This window comes from Citrus sinensis, chromosome 1, assembly GCF_022201045.2.
Source record: "Citrus sinensis cultivar Valencia sweet orange chromosome 1, DVS_A1.0, whole genome shotgun sequence".
In the NCBI taxonomy this organism is placed as follows: Eukaryota; Viridiplantae; Streptophyta; class Magnoliopsida; order Sapindales; family Rutaceae; genus Citrus; species Citrus sinensis.
Genome location: NC_068556.1, coordinates 22,449,939 through 22,465,196, shown reverse-complemented (window position 1 = coordinate 22,465,196; position 15,258 = coordinate 22,449,939). Strand labels below are relative to the sequence as shown.

The window sequence follows — 15,258 nt, the reverse complement described above, 5'->3', positions numbered from 1 at the left end:
TAAATTTAAAACATTATTAAAAACATTACCAGTAAGAAAAAGAATCATTAAAAACGGGGTTACCATTTTTCCAGGAGTAGTTCAAATGTTCAATCGATTGTTACAATGAATCAAATTCACACTCAACTAAGTTGACCTCTAAAATGTTGATGACGCGTCTTCATATTATTGGTAACCTACTCTCATACCTACTCTTTAACATCAAGCCAAATTTGAATCAACATATCCTCCCCCTTTAAAACAGGAGACACACTTAATTTTGTCCGTGCTTGAAACAATCTTATTGATGCTAAAACTAAAGCTTTTGGCAGAATTATTGAAAGCAATCAATTGCATTGGGTAGAAATCAAGCAAAATATTCTACTGGGTTCAGTTGACCTGGTAAATGTTTCCTCAGCAAGTAACAGTGTAAAAAGAAAAATGAAACTCAAATCTTCTTGCATGCATGGTGCCATAATGTAAATTTCAAATTTAATCTAAACGATCAGGAAGGAGTTCAGGGTTAGCTAGCCCAACTATGTCAAAAGAGGGAAAAAAAAAAAAAAAAAACTCTGTTTGTGTCTGATCAGTCCTATTAACACAAGGTCCCGTATAGAGATGGTTAACAAAAAATCATATGCTTCTTGTGACCATTAAACACAATTCCAAGTTACAGAAACAATTAATGAGGCTCTGCATTGTTCATTCTCCCTCCCTCTTCCAACCTGACTTGGTTTCCAGGTGAAGCTCCCCAGAATTTTGCAATATCCCAGTTCTGAAAATTTCTCGACGACTAATTTTCGTTTAAACTATCGGTGTCCTCGCCTAAAACAATCTCCATGTGTCGGTTTATATCGTTCACATCTAGTTCATTTAAGCTGGCTGAGTTGAATTCTTCGGCGTCGAAAAACTCTTCGGAGAATGTCCTTTGAAGGCGTCTTAACGACTGGTTTTCTTCAATAAATTGTGCCAAAGCTTCTTCATCACCTTTTAGGGCTTGCACAACCTGCATCAAGTCATCAAAATTATCTCTTTTGTTGTTTGACCAACCATTCTTGTGTTGCAAGAAACTAGCTAGATTCAATCATATTACTATTAATAGGGATTGGCATGATTGTCTTTAATTCAAAATCAAGTTACAGAGCTTTCTGTCGCATAAAAGAACATGCCTTGCTCATTTGTGGTCGACAGGCTGAAGTCTGATTGATACAAGCAGAAGCTATCAATAGCAACCGGGTCAATTGCTCTGTATTATAGGCATCACCAAGTGTTGGATCAACGAGCTCCTTCATGCTACTCTTTTTGAGCAAAGGTTTGGCCTGCACAGAATCTTTTATTAAACTTGTTTTTGCCATCACAATTCTACAACGCTAAAATTTGTTATGATATGATGAGATCTTGGCAAAGAGAAGCAAGCCGACATACCCACATCACAAGGCTTTTCTGCGAACTATCTAAAGCTTGCCGCCCTGTGATGATCTCTAATAATAGCACTCCATAAGCATAGACATCAGTCTTCTCATCCGCTATACCGTGCATGAAAAACTCAGGTGGAAGATATCTGTCATAACCAAAGTATTTCATATGAGATTATTTGGCTTAAATAAAAATGTTTAAAACATATGAAATCTATATAAAGATCTGAATTACAAACCCGAATGTGCCTTCAATTTTTGATACAATATGATGAGTCCATTTATCTGGTAGCCACTTAGCTAGCCCAAAATCAGATATCTGTATCAAATTTGGAAAGTTCCCAAATTAAGCTAAGAGGTCAAAGTTTTAAAGAAAGTTAACCATTTGATCTTAAAAATGGTACCTGAGGCTGAAAATCCTCTGTAAGCAAAATATTTGCAGCCTTGATATCTTTATGGATGATTCTCCTTTGGCAGCCCTCGTGAAGATAGCAAATGCCCTCAGCAGTCCCAAATGCAATCTTATACCGTATGTCCCAATTTAGCTTCTCCTTTGACCCTAAAATTATTGTCGTAATAGAAGAGATTGATAAATTTATTGGATAGAAACTCGAGAAATTTTTTAATTATGAAAGGCTTAAACAGATGACAAACCATAAAGTAAGGATGCTAAGCTCCCATGGGGAGATAGTTCCAGAATAAGGTGCATCCCTCCTTCAACCCCATAACCGATCATTTTAGCAATATTAGGATGATCAACATGAACTATGATCCCAAGCTCGGATAAGTAGTCAGTGGTCATCTCTTCTGGGGAACCTCTTGTTAGTCGTTTAATTGCAACAAATTGCCCATCTTCCAATTGTCCCTTGTAAACTTCAGCATAGCCTCCTTGCCCAATCAAATTTTCTTTTCAAAAGAAAGATAATACTTTGTCAGCCTAGTGAATATTAACCAAAAGGGAATGATAAACCTTTCAAAAAGTACTAATTCAAACTGTGTAATTTAGTTGTGGCAAGAAGGACAAACCATGGCTGAAGTTGTCAGTAGCAGCTTGGAGCTCTGAGAGTGCAAAGTTCTTCCAGCCAGGTTTCAAATAACAAAGTTCGGCATCAACCAAAGTAGCATTAAATGACAGGCCTCTGGACCCTCTAATTCGTTTTGTTTTCCTTCTTGTGAGCTTAGGGGCATTTTTTGTGACACTTTTTGGGATATTTTTTGGGGCACTTTTTGGGGCACCTTTTACAGAAGATAAAGCTTGAAGCTTCGTCTGAGGTTTTTTCCACATATTAAAGAGGCCCGGCAAATGAATAGCAGTAAACATACCGTGATAAACTGATTCTGAAGAAGTACTAGCCTTGGAAGTAGCAGTTTCAGCCTCTATGCTTCTTGTGTAATCCACAAGAACTTCTTCTGAAGAGTCGTCGTCTATGCCCTCCTCATCCTCTTCCATTGCTAAAGATACCGAATCTAATGTGACATACTTCTAACATTACTATAAAGAATATCATAACACCATGTCAAAAAGCAAAAAAATTAATGAATATTAATTGTACCTTGAGATAAAGAAGAGTTAGACAACCCCGATCGCGAACTACTGCCGACAACAGAAGTAGCAGCCTCGTGTTCTTGATTTTCACTGGTAGTCATTTCGTGATTCTCAGTGTTAGCCACCTCTTGATTTTCACCGGTAATCATTTCTTGATTCTCACTTTTAGACTTATCTTGATTTTCTCTAGTAATCGTTTCTTTATTCTTATTCTTAGTGTTAGCCTTTTTTCTAATTTCGCCGTTGCTGCCATCACAAGAAAACAGAATATATGATTAAAAAAGGAAAAAAAAAATTCCTTAAGAGATGCATAAATGCAGATTCAAACAAGCAGTATATCAACCCAACATCCCGATTATGTGAAAGATATATATTTATACATATATGTACGAACCTGATCAAATCATATTTATTCATCCAAGAGGAAACGAGTTTAAAACCGGAGCTGTAACGTATATGCATTTCAAATTATATTTATAGCAAAGATCAAGCTCAATAGCTATTATGATTCAGAAGCTAAGGACCTTGGACAAGCCGAAGGTTCTCAGACAACTCCCATAAAAATTCTCAAAAGCTGACAAAACCAGAGAGAAAGAAGATTGAGAAACCAAAAGAGAAGAAGAAGGGAATATTGAGAATGAATATGCTCGCGTCTCTTCTGGGCTCAGAAGAGAGGGAAATGAAATAGCGGTTGTCATGTTTTTGCCTAAGCTTGTTTTTATTATGCAAGTTTATTTTTGACAATTCAGCCTATTTTCATGCTCAAAAATCGGATGTTAATGTGATTTGTTATGTGGATAGACAACTACATGAGCTATTGATTAAAAAAATTAGTTAAAAGTTGATGGAATAATGGGGGCTTGTAGGCAAGCACGTATGCAAATTTTCTCTCGTGGTACGCAGCTACAGAAAGCATAGTTCCGGAAATGGGGGTTCCACTCTATTGGGTATTTGACACCTGTCCTTTTCAATCCGCGGGAAAAACACTGAAAGAGAATCAAGTAACGGTTTTTCCAAAGTATACGATTACTTGGTTTCCCAGTCTCCGAGACCTAGCTAAAAATAATAGAAGTACAACCTTGCAGCAATCCACAAAATGTCACACAAGTTCATGATTCAGCTTTGAGTACCAAGGAATTGAAATAAAGCTTTTTCATATAATGATATAAATGTTCAAGTTGCTTATAATTGCAAATTTAAAATACGATCTTGGAGAAGCTTTTGGGAGGTGGCCAACACGAGTAGAATTTCTCTGGACTTCACCCAAAGTTGTATAACATTCTAATGTGTATTATTATTCTATTCATCAAAGATCAAACTGAGACAGAAATTGCATTTTAACAAAATGTGCAGTACAAGACTAGTCATTCGAAAGTGTTCATGACACTTGAATTATTTGTTGCTTTACAGAAAAAATGTGACAAAGGTTACAATGGATCAAAACTAAAGCTTACAAATTCAGGGTACAGTTTCAGTGAACATTACGAGTGATTAATCCCTCAAATATCGTGTAAAGGTCCTTGTTTTCAGGACCGAAAACCTCGTCGGTCTTCCTTAGAGTCTCCTGATTTTCCAGAAAAACAGCAGATACAAATGGGTTAAGAAAGCAATTCACAACAGAAAGAAATATGTGAGACAGAAAGCGAGAGTAGTTTACTTCTTTTGTCTGCTTATGGGCATTCAATTCCTTGACATTTGCCAGAAATATAGCAAACTGCTCATAGGACAATCGATTCCTGATAAAAACAAAAGAAAGGGTATAACTCCTGAGTCTTAATGGGTCACAAGTTGTAATTCAAGCAGAGGCAAAATCTTGAACTTGCTTTCAGTACAAAATGTAATTCAAACAAGAGCATGTATAAAATGATCTAGTGAGTCTCAATATCCAAAAATGAAAAAGAAGCAAAAAATGACAAGCACGGCAAGCAACTTTAAGGGCAAATGTGTGCATGAAAAACTAATACTAGCTATGGGACTTGAAAAATTAGGTGAAACAACTCAGAGCAAACAAAATATTGCCTGTTACTCTGGTTTCCAGAAAAGTAGGACCAATTCAGCATTATTGTCAAGTCGGCAGTAATGGTGCGTTTACTTCTTCGGAATCAGAATGAATTGGGATCAAAATGGACTAGAATCGGAAAAGAGAAATGGGACTTAGAGTCAGTTGTTTACTTGAGCTACATGAATCTAATTCAGAATGAACCGTATTCTAATTAATGTGTTTACTTTGTCTTATAATCCAGATGGAATGTTGCAAGAAACTAAAATGCCCATAGTTACAATTATGTTTTTATTCACTAACAAAATAAAGAGTATCATTACCACTTTTATTATTACTAGAATGGGATTCTCATTCCTCATTCCCAAATTTGTGGGCCCCACCCAAAATCCATTTCCATTCCTTTATATTTTTAGTAAGTAAACATTCTCATTCCCTAATCCAAGAAGTAGACACACCGTAAGTATATAACACATGAAGTTACTAGAAATGGTAACCAATTATTCTTTAATGAATGTAGTGCAAATGTCTACACCAAATAAGCAGCACAAGCCTTAAGAACGACTGTGCCAGAGTTGGATATCCATGGATTTAGCCTGATTCAGTGTTAGTTTTTAACAAATTAATGGTTCCTCAACAAGAAAGCCTTGACTTTAGAAAGTTTTTACCTGACTTGACGGAAGAATTCCTTCCCATCAACTCGTGTTTTCCCTGAAAGATGGAAAGGAAAGAAAGACATGATATGTGCTTGTTAAATAACAAGATCACTGTTTAGTTAGGCTGCTTTTAAAGCATTACTAGTAAAGGTGCTTCTACAGCGAGAATAAAGCAGACATTGATTTTGTTGAGTGGTAGCAAATAAACATCCTTGGAAGTCTAAAGAGCTAAAATGCTAATTACATTTTCATCTGTCCAAAGAGAAGATTATGGGGAAAGAAGAAGAACGACAACAAATGTAGAACTAAGAGGTGCAAATCAACTGTTTATGCCAAGGAATAGGGCTTCAAAAACTAACATTTTAGGTGTATCTTCACAGAGGAATCGAACCAATGATCGAAGCCCCAAGGGGACAAAGCAATATGATACCACATCAGGCCTTATTCTAGGAGAAAGTTCTCAAGCTTACCAGTTTGTGATCCTGACTCAGAGCTTGATATTGAACTGTGCGATGAGTGCACAGAAGAAAGTATAGATGACCTATCATCAAACATCCCTCTTGAGGTTGAAAATGAAATTGAATGTCGTCTTGGAGACACCGGTTTAGGCGTTTTCGTGGGAGATACTGAAGCTGATAAACTAGGTGGTGACCCAGGGGGAGTCAACCGAGGAGTGCTTGTTTGGGATGCTAACACGAAGCCACGTGAAATCCCAGGTCTGGAGGCTACGTCACAATTAACAGAATCAAATAAGAAAGAAAGCAACGGATGAATTGTAGCAAGCTTATTTGCTAGGCTTTATATTTTTCATTACAACACCACATTTATCCATGTCGATCCATTAACAAAAGGAAAGAAAGGGAATTAGCAAAATGTCGTCGACAAGCATAGTAATAATTTTATATTAGAATTTAAAAAAAAAAAAAGAAGAAGATTTTGACCTACATTCTGGCTCTCGTTCCTCTGCAAATGAAGAATTTCCACCTTCTGATATCTGACTATGCACGGAAGAAGTTCCGGTTGGTGCGACGGCAGCATCGTCTTCTAAAAAAGAAGGGAAAAGAATGAGGATTTACATAAATTTTTACCAAATAATTACTATTTTTCATGTCAAATAGTACCACATCACCTAACCAACCAATTTGCTGCAAAGTGTCACATGTTCTTAAAACATCCACCCAATGTTCAACTACAGCCTATTTTAACTAACCAGCACTGGACACTGAAATCCATTACTGGTTTGCAAGCTTCATCCATTTTACTTAGCAGGTACACAATCTCAAAGACACAAAAACTAATCGTTTTACGTTTTCGCATATCATCAAAAGCCATTCTCAATACAATGTAAATACAAGCAATAATAAAACGTATACCATTTGGGGTTGGCTTGGCAATTCGAGTAGCCCCTGTCTGCGGCAAATTATATATATATATTAGAAAAAAAAAATCAATTGATTGTTCATTAATTAATTCATTAATAAACTGGAAAATAATAGTTAAATGAGTAACATACCGAGGCATCTTCATCGTCTTTAAGTGATTGCACGAGTGTTTTCCTAAAAACCTCCAACTACGCAGTACATAAAATATAATAAAATAAAAATCATTTCACCAGTTTGAAATTCATATGCATGCGAAAATTAATAAAATCAAAATAAAAACAAAAATGCTCAAACCTTTGAGACATCTCTTTGAAGCTTTCTAACAGTGTTGGTCAACGCTTCGTTTTCTTTACTCAACCTCTCCTGTCGCAGAAAAGTCAAAGTTAAAGCTTTTTTGTTTTTTTAATTTCATTTTTTAAAAAAAGACAAATTGTAGAGGTGTGAAATTTTGCAAGGAAGCGGGCCGGGTCGGACCTTGTCGGCTTGTGCTTGACCGAGTTTGTCGGAGAGGGAAGAGTAGATTGACTCGATTTGGGATTGGAGTTCGGCTATGCGGGAATCTTTCTCGGCGAGCTGCGAGCGTAAAGCGGAGTGTTCGGATTCGAGGTCGGAGACACGTGTCGAGATGGCAATGGAAGTGATTTTGCGGGCCACATCGAGTTGCTCGAATGGATCAGACGGTAGTACTTGCAACACCTCCTCGGGTAGATCGAAGGTACTACCTGCTCCTGGTTCTTTGGCTAACATTTCTCACACTTCTTCTTCTTCTTCTTTTTTTAATTAATTTTAATTTAGTGGAGAGTTAAGTCAGTATAACTCTATATAAAAAAATATATATATAGTATATCAGTTCATATCGTTTTATGATGTAAGTAAGATTTAAGAACCTCGTGGGAGTCTGGGATTGGATGAATGGATCCTTTTTTTAATTTTTTTTTGGGGTAATTGTTTCAATTTTGCGATTTCGGCTTGAAACATGTGGTTTGTGAATGGATAGGACATAAAAGAAGACAAAACTACACTGGTGTTGTGTTTCGGGATTTTGTGTCAATGTGTCATTTTCTCAAGCACACATCCTCTAGTTTTGTTTCTACGTGTTTTTTTTTTTTTTTTAAATTTTATGTATAGGTTTTGTTAATAAAGGAAAAAGGGCATGAATTGATGATGATAATTAACGGCTTGGAATGAGTTTTCAAATTTCAAGTTGAGGTGTTTTTGTCTTTGTACTATGATTTAGAGGTAATTATTATCAAGTTAGAAATATAATTACTGTCGAGTAAGGCTGTAAGAGTAGATAACATTTGGGGGAAAAGAATGGGGAGCTAACATTACTTATCTCCAGGTGATTAATTATTTTGCTTTTTTGTATGGGTGTGATTTGAGTCTTCATGTATATTAGTGGATTGATTGATTTATTTATTTATTTATAAAAATTATTTAAAATAAATTGAACCATTCTAACCTTTCATAGGAATTTCTATATATATATATATAAAAGGTTGGACCACTCTAAGCCTATATAATTTTATTAGATTATCCGGAGCTAGTCTATATGACAAGTTCAACTAATTTAAACAAATAAAAAGTTTTAAAGAAGAGTTTCAATATTTGAAAACCCTTCTATTTCTTTCACTAGCTCTCTCCTTATTCAATTAACCTCACTATTTTTATAATTATCATCGTTAAAAGATGAAAATATAAATTTTTTTTTAAAAAAATAATTCCCGAAAGCCCTAGTCACTCTCCTCCACCATTGTCACCATCTCAAGCCACCATTCTCGATCGTTCATACCAATCTCAACTGCTTTATTGGCAGCCCATTTTCATTATTTATCCTTCATTTAATTAATTTATGAGTCCTATTTCTATTACTAGTAGGTCAATTAGTGACTAGGAGTTAGTGGTACGATGGTTTGAGGCGGTAACGGTGGTGGTGGGAAGTAATTAGAATTTCTAGCATTATATTTTTATTTTAATTGTTTTTTTTATTTGATAATCAAATAATAAGAGCTGTTGAAAAAAAAAATCAGTACGTCAAATATCAGGATCAGGCTACGGTGTAACTGTGGTACCTGACATCCAATTATTGTATGTAACTATAGTACGATACCGCAGTTACACCACAGATTTCTCCCAAATATCATCGCCTTTGAAAAAAGTTCAAAAAAATAAAACGCTCTTTTGAACGGCCCCAAAGGAAAAAGAGATTTTGCTGAATGGGGTCTTAGCTGCATCAGTATTTGCCCATATACGCTTAAGAAGGGGACATTGGATACCATTTCCAGTTGAAAGGGGCCAACGTGAAGTCATGGCGATTTTCTGAGGGGAGTTGGTACACAGGCTATACAACGAACCTTCTCCACAACATTAAACAAGAATTCTCGTTTCTTTATTCTTAGCTCATGTCATGTGCAAAGGAAATTATTTGTGTAAGTATTTGGATAATAATATAAACAATTGCACAAGCAAATATTGTGAAATTGCATTATTGGCTATAAAATTAAAAGCAGAATTCGTGAGTCTGCTTGTCGGCTGTAGCCCAAATCTTGCTTCTTATCTTTTAAAGATATATGATATGTCTACGTCTTACCCATAAAAATAAAAAATAAAAAAATTAAAGGTTACAAACAAATAAAGAAAATAAATTAATCTCTTGGAAATGGGTCTTGTTATGTTGTCCATAACAAATTATTCGTTTATAATTTACTATATTTTTGTTACATACATGTAATAAGTCGTCATAACATGAATGGCATAACTAAAAAAAAAAAAAAGACATAAATCATACGTATAATGAAATAGTTGTTACTAACAACAAAACAATTGTTATAAATAACGAGAGATGGAGTAGGTATAAGGTGTAGTTGATGCATCATAATAACGCCTCTAGGAATTATGAATTAAATCTGTTTGATATGCCGTATCTAATGGTCATAAGTGTTTATTTAATTTTATAAGTTCTTATCAAAAATATTGTTCTTATTTAGTTGTTTTTTTAGTTGAGCTTTTGAAGCTTAATAGGCTACTTTGACTCCTAATAATAAAAACTTAAATTTTGGGTTTTTAGGTGTAAATGTTGAATTTTTTTTTTAAATATTAGAAAATCTAGAATATTCTCTACTTATTTGATGATCTTATTTTACTTTTTTCATAACATAACTTTAAAAAACTTGTTTATTTAAGTAATTTTAAAATTTTTAATAAAAATTTTTATTAACGACTAAATAACTAATTTTTTTTAGTAAAAACTCTACTTAAATAAATTCTATTTTGTACCAAATGAAGCCTTATTATATTTTATCGAACTAACTACCGGTCACTATTACCGTGTGTTTATTCAAGAAAACTTTATATTGAAGAATTAAAGAGGCGAGTTCCCATTGCTTTCCATTCTCTTTGGCTTTTAAACAATAATCCTGTTCCTTCCTTCAACCTTCATGGCAATCACATGGAATCCACAAAAGCAATCATGCACACAAATAAAAATAGATTTAATAGAATAACCCAACTTGGACCCAAAGTCTTCGAGAAAGAACAAAGAAACACCTTCACTCACAAGGGGAACTATTAAAAAATGCCAATTCAACACAAACAAAAAAACATGTCAATTCAACTTATGTCAAGTGAAGGCCTTCTTTTTCAGCACACCTATCAAGTAATTTACACGGCATCTGGCAAAAGCAAGCCAGCTGCCCAATTCTTCACGGGTGACCAAATCATTTTCATTCTTTGAAAAAGAAAAAAAAAAAAAAGCATATACTTTATAAAGTACCATGATTCGCAACAACTTTAACTTTTAATCTATTCAATTTAATATTTTTGTATTTTGAATTTCTTGTTTTCCATGACTCTATGGGGATGTTTCCACTGTACTTTCCAAAGTCCTGTTTTTTTAAAGTTAAAGAGAGTTAGATTGGAGACAAGAGAGCATCGTTGCCTCCTTCCAAACTATTCTCATTTTCCATTTTAAATACAAGATTATGGTACCCGTAATCCTCAAAAGTTTTCAAGATTTTTTTTTTTCTCTTTTCTTTATTTTGTTCCGGAAAATTATTGGAGAAAAAAGTGGGTACCTATAATTATCAAGTTCCACTCATTCTTTGTCATTGAAATCTATAATTACTGATGAGTTGGAACTTATCAGGATTTAAAGTGTGATTTGATCAACACAATTACAGTCAATAAAAGCCAGGCTTCTTTTACTTTTCCTTTTCACATGAATTAATTAGTTGTTCTCAATTATTATTACCTTTTTCTTTTTAAAAAAAAAAAATATTTAAACACCCTTTATATACTCTTACATCCGTTACTTGATTAAGAAATATTGCATAATCAAATGAAATTGAAGATGTTGAATCACATCAAAAAGGAAAATTTCTTCTTTTTTTTTCCTTTAATCTCTTAGTTTGCCTCCTTCTAAGTGGGAATTATTATATCACAAATTAGTAGTTGGTCCACTCCTCTAAACTTTGTTGGCAAAGCACTAAGACATGAGAGGAAAGCAAATCTAGCCTAAAAGATTTGCGTTATTATAAATCCATTATCTTTTAGTAGCAAAACTCATAAGTTACAATCATTGACTAGATCAACAGAATAATTTAACCAAAAATAAAAATAGAGTAACACTACTCGTGTATGAAAGATAGACACAGGAAGGTCTTTTCTTGGTTCATTATTTTACTATAATACACTCCTGAGACAGCTTCCTTTTTTTAAAATAATAATAATAATTATTATTATTATCAATAAACAATTAAAACTAGCTAATATAATATATACAAATGTACTTAGATAGATGAGTGGCCATAATGCAATTCTCTTTAATAAGGAAACAGTGTTGCTCAATTAATTTAATTAGTGAATACTTGTTTCAAACAGATTAGATAATTTGAAACCTTCGTGAAATAATGTGGCCAAAACTAGCATTATCCAATTTTTCGATAAAAAAAATGGAAGCCTAATTAGAAGTCCCAAAAAAAAAAAAAAAATTTGTGTCATTTTTGGCTAGTGCATAGATTTGGCATTGACAGCATTCTTTCTTTGACTTGAGAAGTATGAAGATGTATCAGACCAAAGCCTCGATAGAATTCTTTCTTGGTCAAATTGATTTTTTATGGGTAAATGAAATTAATTATTAAGAATTTAGTATATATTTGTTTGGAAGAAATAGTAGGAGAAGAGAGGAATCGAAAATAAAGAGGGAGAGAAAAAATAAATGAAAAAAATAGTCAATTGCATTTTTATTGTTTGGTTGGATATGAAATTCATCTTTTCTCTTTATTTTTTTCTCCTCTTCTTATTTTTCTTCAAACCAATGTAATCCAAATATCTTAATTGATGTTTTGTCTAATCTAATTTTTATCATAATTATTTTTGGATAAAGCATCATGACGATAATCTTTTCACCCAACTGTGGTAATAAGATCTTAATAATTGAAAAAAAAATTTCAATGAATGGAATTGAATTTCTGATCTACTAGTTTATTAATAATATTCAGTGGGAGTAAATTAACTTCTTAATTGTGTTAAAAGTTAAAAATATGCCATAGCCATTGAAATAATAAAATCAATGTTATAATTGATGGTCACAAATTCCATCGTCAATCAAACACCATTAATGTTAATAAAAACACCTTTGCTTAACAACAAAGTCACCACTCAATGAATAATAATATACTAAACAGCTAAGGAGCATATCAATTAAAGCCACAAATGAACGATCATTAATTATTCTTATCACTAATTATTTTTCCTAAGATTTTTAACGTATTATTTTATTTATTTTAATTTGTTTTTTTTTTTTCACCTACGGAAATTACAATTAATCACCAGAGAAGCACCAGCTGCCCCGCTGCCCCCGCAACTTGATAAGACTTGCCAACACCACACTAGCCGTACTACGTGGCAAAGCCAGGAAATGTAATTATATAAAAAGACACAACTATCCCCACACTAGTGGTCCCCACACACCACCTAAATAATTTCATTAAAATATCGAAAAATACAACTAACCTCCTCTCCACTAACGCCGTTAAAGAAAGCAGAGAGAGACGCAAGCAGAAGACAGCGAAACCAAACCCTAAACGCGGAGGAAAACTAACAGTTTCCGTGTAAAGACTTTTCAAAATCGGGTCCCACCAACGACCCAGTCAGTCAGGTCAGCTGCAGCCCACATGTCACTTAAATAATCAAACCAGGACCGGCCACGTCCCTATCGCTTCTCTCTCTCACGCGTCATTGCACCAAAAGTCGGTGCTACCCTTCCCTCCTACCCCACCTTCTCTCTCCTCCTTCATTTCCTCTATATAAATTCAGCTCCCAAGTACGTTCTTTCATGCCTTAACACGCACAGAGCAGATTTGTAAAAAGAAAAAGAAAAAAAGAAAAAAAAAACCTCCTCATCTTTTTCCTTCCCATAATGAAGAGGTTGTAGTAGCGATTTATAGTAGCGATTAGCGAAGAAAGAAACAAAAGAGACTCGATTCAGTTGTTCTTGAGATTTTTAATATATTTTGGATATATCATTTTTATAATTTTAATTTAGTTTCTGTTTCGTTTCTTTTCTTCTTCAACCATGGGAACTGAAATTTTACGGCCACAAGATTGTCTGGGCGATCGGATCAGGTTTAATCCGGCGATGTGTTCTCGCCGGAGAAATTATGGATACTCTAACAACTCCAATTACAGCGGTAATTACCATAGCAATAGACCGAACAACCGGAGACCGGCGGTCCGTCATGAGAAGCCGGATCAGAGGAGGCAGCAGCGGGCTCAATCGGAGCCGTCTATGCCGAGGAGGGCGTCGGCTTCTGATGATTCGAAGTCGGTGAGGAGATCGAGTTCTGATGATTTTTTAATGGAGAAGGTGACCATTTTGAGAAGAGGAGAGTCGCTCGATTCGAAGATAAAGACCGGCAACGGTGCCGGGGCGACGTCGTCGAAGAAGGAAGGTAATAGTTTGGTGGTTAACGGTAGCGTGCGGACAGGTCGGTCCCCGGAAGTGATGCCTAAGATCCGGATCGTCGATTTTAAGACTCCGATGGCTGGAAAGACCGATGTGTACGCCGGATCGGCGTTCGCGGTTTCTCCGGCACCGAGTTCGTTGCCTTTGCCGTCGTTTTCGACGAAAAAACAGATCGCGGTTGACGACTCAGCAACTCGAGACATCAAGCGTTTGCTCCGGCTCGAGCTATGAGATCTGGTTCAAGAACCGGGGCCGTCTTGAACCTTTTAACTTAAATTCGTGTCTGTATAACGTGTTCCTATCGATTTTCAAGGTCCGATATTCCTCGCGATTTTTTTTAAACGGGGAAGGGTAGATTTGAAAATAAGGGAGAAATGCGGGGCGAATTAGGAATTATATCGTGCTTGTCGTTTGTTGGTGTTGGTGGTGGTGTGTTAGAGATGACGTATTATCTACGGGTCGTAAGGGTAAATTAGGGGGCGGCGGTTGTTGTATTTATGGGAATGGGGTAAAATGGAAGAAGAGTTAAAAATGAGGGGGTTGGATTTATATTTTATAATATGGGTTTAAAAAAAGGTCGGTGTGAAGATAATGTGATGGGTTGGTTTTGTATGTACTGTATGTGCGGTCTGAATGTTTTTCTGCTCTGTCGTGAATTTGTAAGAGAGATTTCCCAAAATCTCCTTGGTAATGTAAAGTCCAGATAAAAAATTAGGGAAAATTAAGCAGATTTCTAAATTTATTCGGCTTTCCCTTTTCTTTCATGATTTTTTTTTTCTCGTTTAATGTCCTTTTCACTCTCTCTCTCTCTAACAATTGTTGTTAGCTGGCAGAAAAGTAAATAAATTGAGCAGATTTCTGGATAATTACACGAGTCTAGATTTCCGGTTGTAATATTAACTTTCGAAAAAATTCTGGACCATTTGATTATTATTATTTTTTATTGGGGGATTATCTGTTGGATGATTTTGTGTGGTAAGAAGGATGCCTTCGTTTTCCTTGAAGATATCTATTCAGTTTGTAGTGTGATACATGCGCAATTTGGTATCATGACAGGCTGTGAAAATTTGTCTGATTTTATTCGGACGTGGATGCGGATGCGGATGCTCCACCAAAACTTCGGTTTTTCTTTTTTCAACTAAACCTTGATTCAATTAATTCCAAAGTTGGTTTTGGTTTGGTTTGGTTTGTGATTTGTGATGGTGCAGTCCGTGTCGTCATGATCTCCCCCACCCCCAACAAAAGTCCTTTTGTTTTACTATGGCTGGTATTCTTCTTGCAAAAGCAGCCTACAAAAAGTAAAAGTACATGATAAAG

General features: G+C 35.1%; 3 protein-coding genes across 4 annotated transcripts; 1 reads left to right on the top strand and 2 right to left on the bottom strand.

Moving 5' to 3' along the window:
- Positions 1-204: 204 nt before the first annotated feature.
- On the bottom strand, positions 205-3,704 carry LOC102625675 (receptor-like cytosolic serine/threonine-protein kinase RBK2). Its single transcript, XM_015533574.3, has 9 exons — positions 3,335-3,704; positions 2,948-3,186; positions 2,421-2,861; positions 2,049-2,300; positions 1,799-1,953; positions 1,634-1,713; positions 1,405-1,540; positions 1,149-1,298; positions 205-985 (listed from the first exon to the last, which is right to left on the bottom strand). The coding sequence occupies exons 1-9, from the start codon at positions 3,400-3,402 to the stop codon at positions 773-775; spliced, it is 1,734 nt and encodes a 577-aa protein (XP_015389060.2). The 5' UTR covers positions 3,403-3,704; the 3' UTR covers positions 205-772.
- A 555-nt stretch (positions 3,705-4,259) lies between these two features.
- Positions 4,260-7,787, bottom strand: LOC102625962 (hypothetical protein). Of its 2 annotated transcripts, none has more exons than XM_006489144.4 (9): positions 7,452-7,787; positions 7,272-7,340; positions 7,109-7,165; positions 6,969-7,005; positions 6,541-6,636; positions 6,066-6,320; positions 5,608-5,650; positions 4,598-4,676; positions 4,260-4,504 (listed from the first exon to the last, which is right to left on the bottom strand). In XM_006489144.4, exons 1-9 carry the CDS (start codon positions 7,722-7,724, stop codon positions 4,412-4,414), a joined length of 1,002 nt encoding a protein of 333 aa, XP_006489207.1. In that variant the 5' UTR covers positions 7,725-7,787; the 3' UTR covers positions 4,260-4,411. The 2 variants fall into 2 exon arrangements, with proteins under 2 accessions (XP_006489207.1, XP_006489206.1); XM_006489143.4 differs by having other exon boundaries at positions 6,541-6,639; positions 7,452-7,786.
- Positions 7,788-13,306: 5,519 nt separating this feature from the next.
- Positions 13,307-14,708, top strand: LOC102626438 (hypothetical protein). Its single transcript, XM_006489145.4, has one exon. The coding sequence runs from the start codon at positions 13,552-13,554 to the stop codon at positions 14,170-14,172; it is 621 nt and encodes a 206-aa protein (XP_006489208.1). The 5' UTR covers positions 13,307-13,551; the 3' UTR covers positions 14,173-14,708.
- Positions 14,709-15,258: the final 550 nt, after the last annotated feature.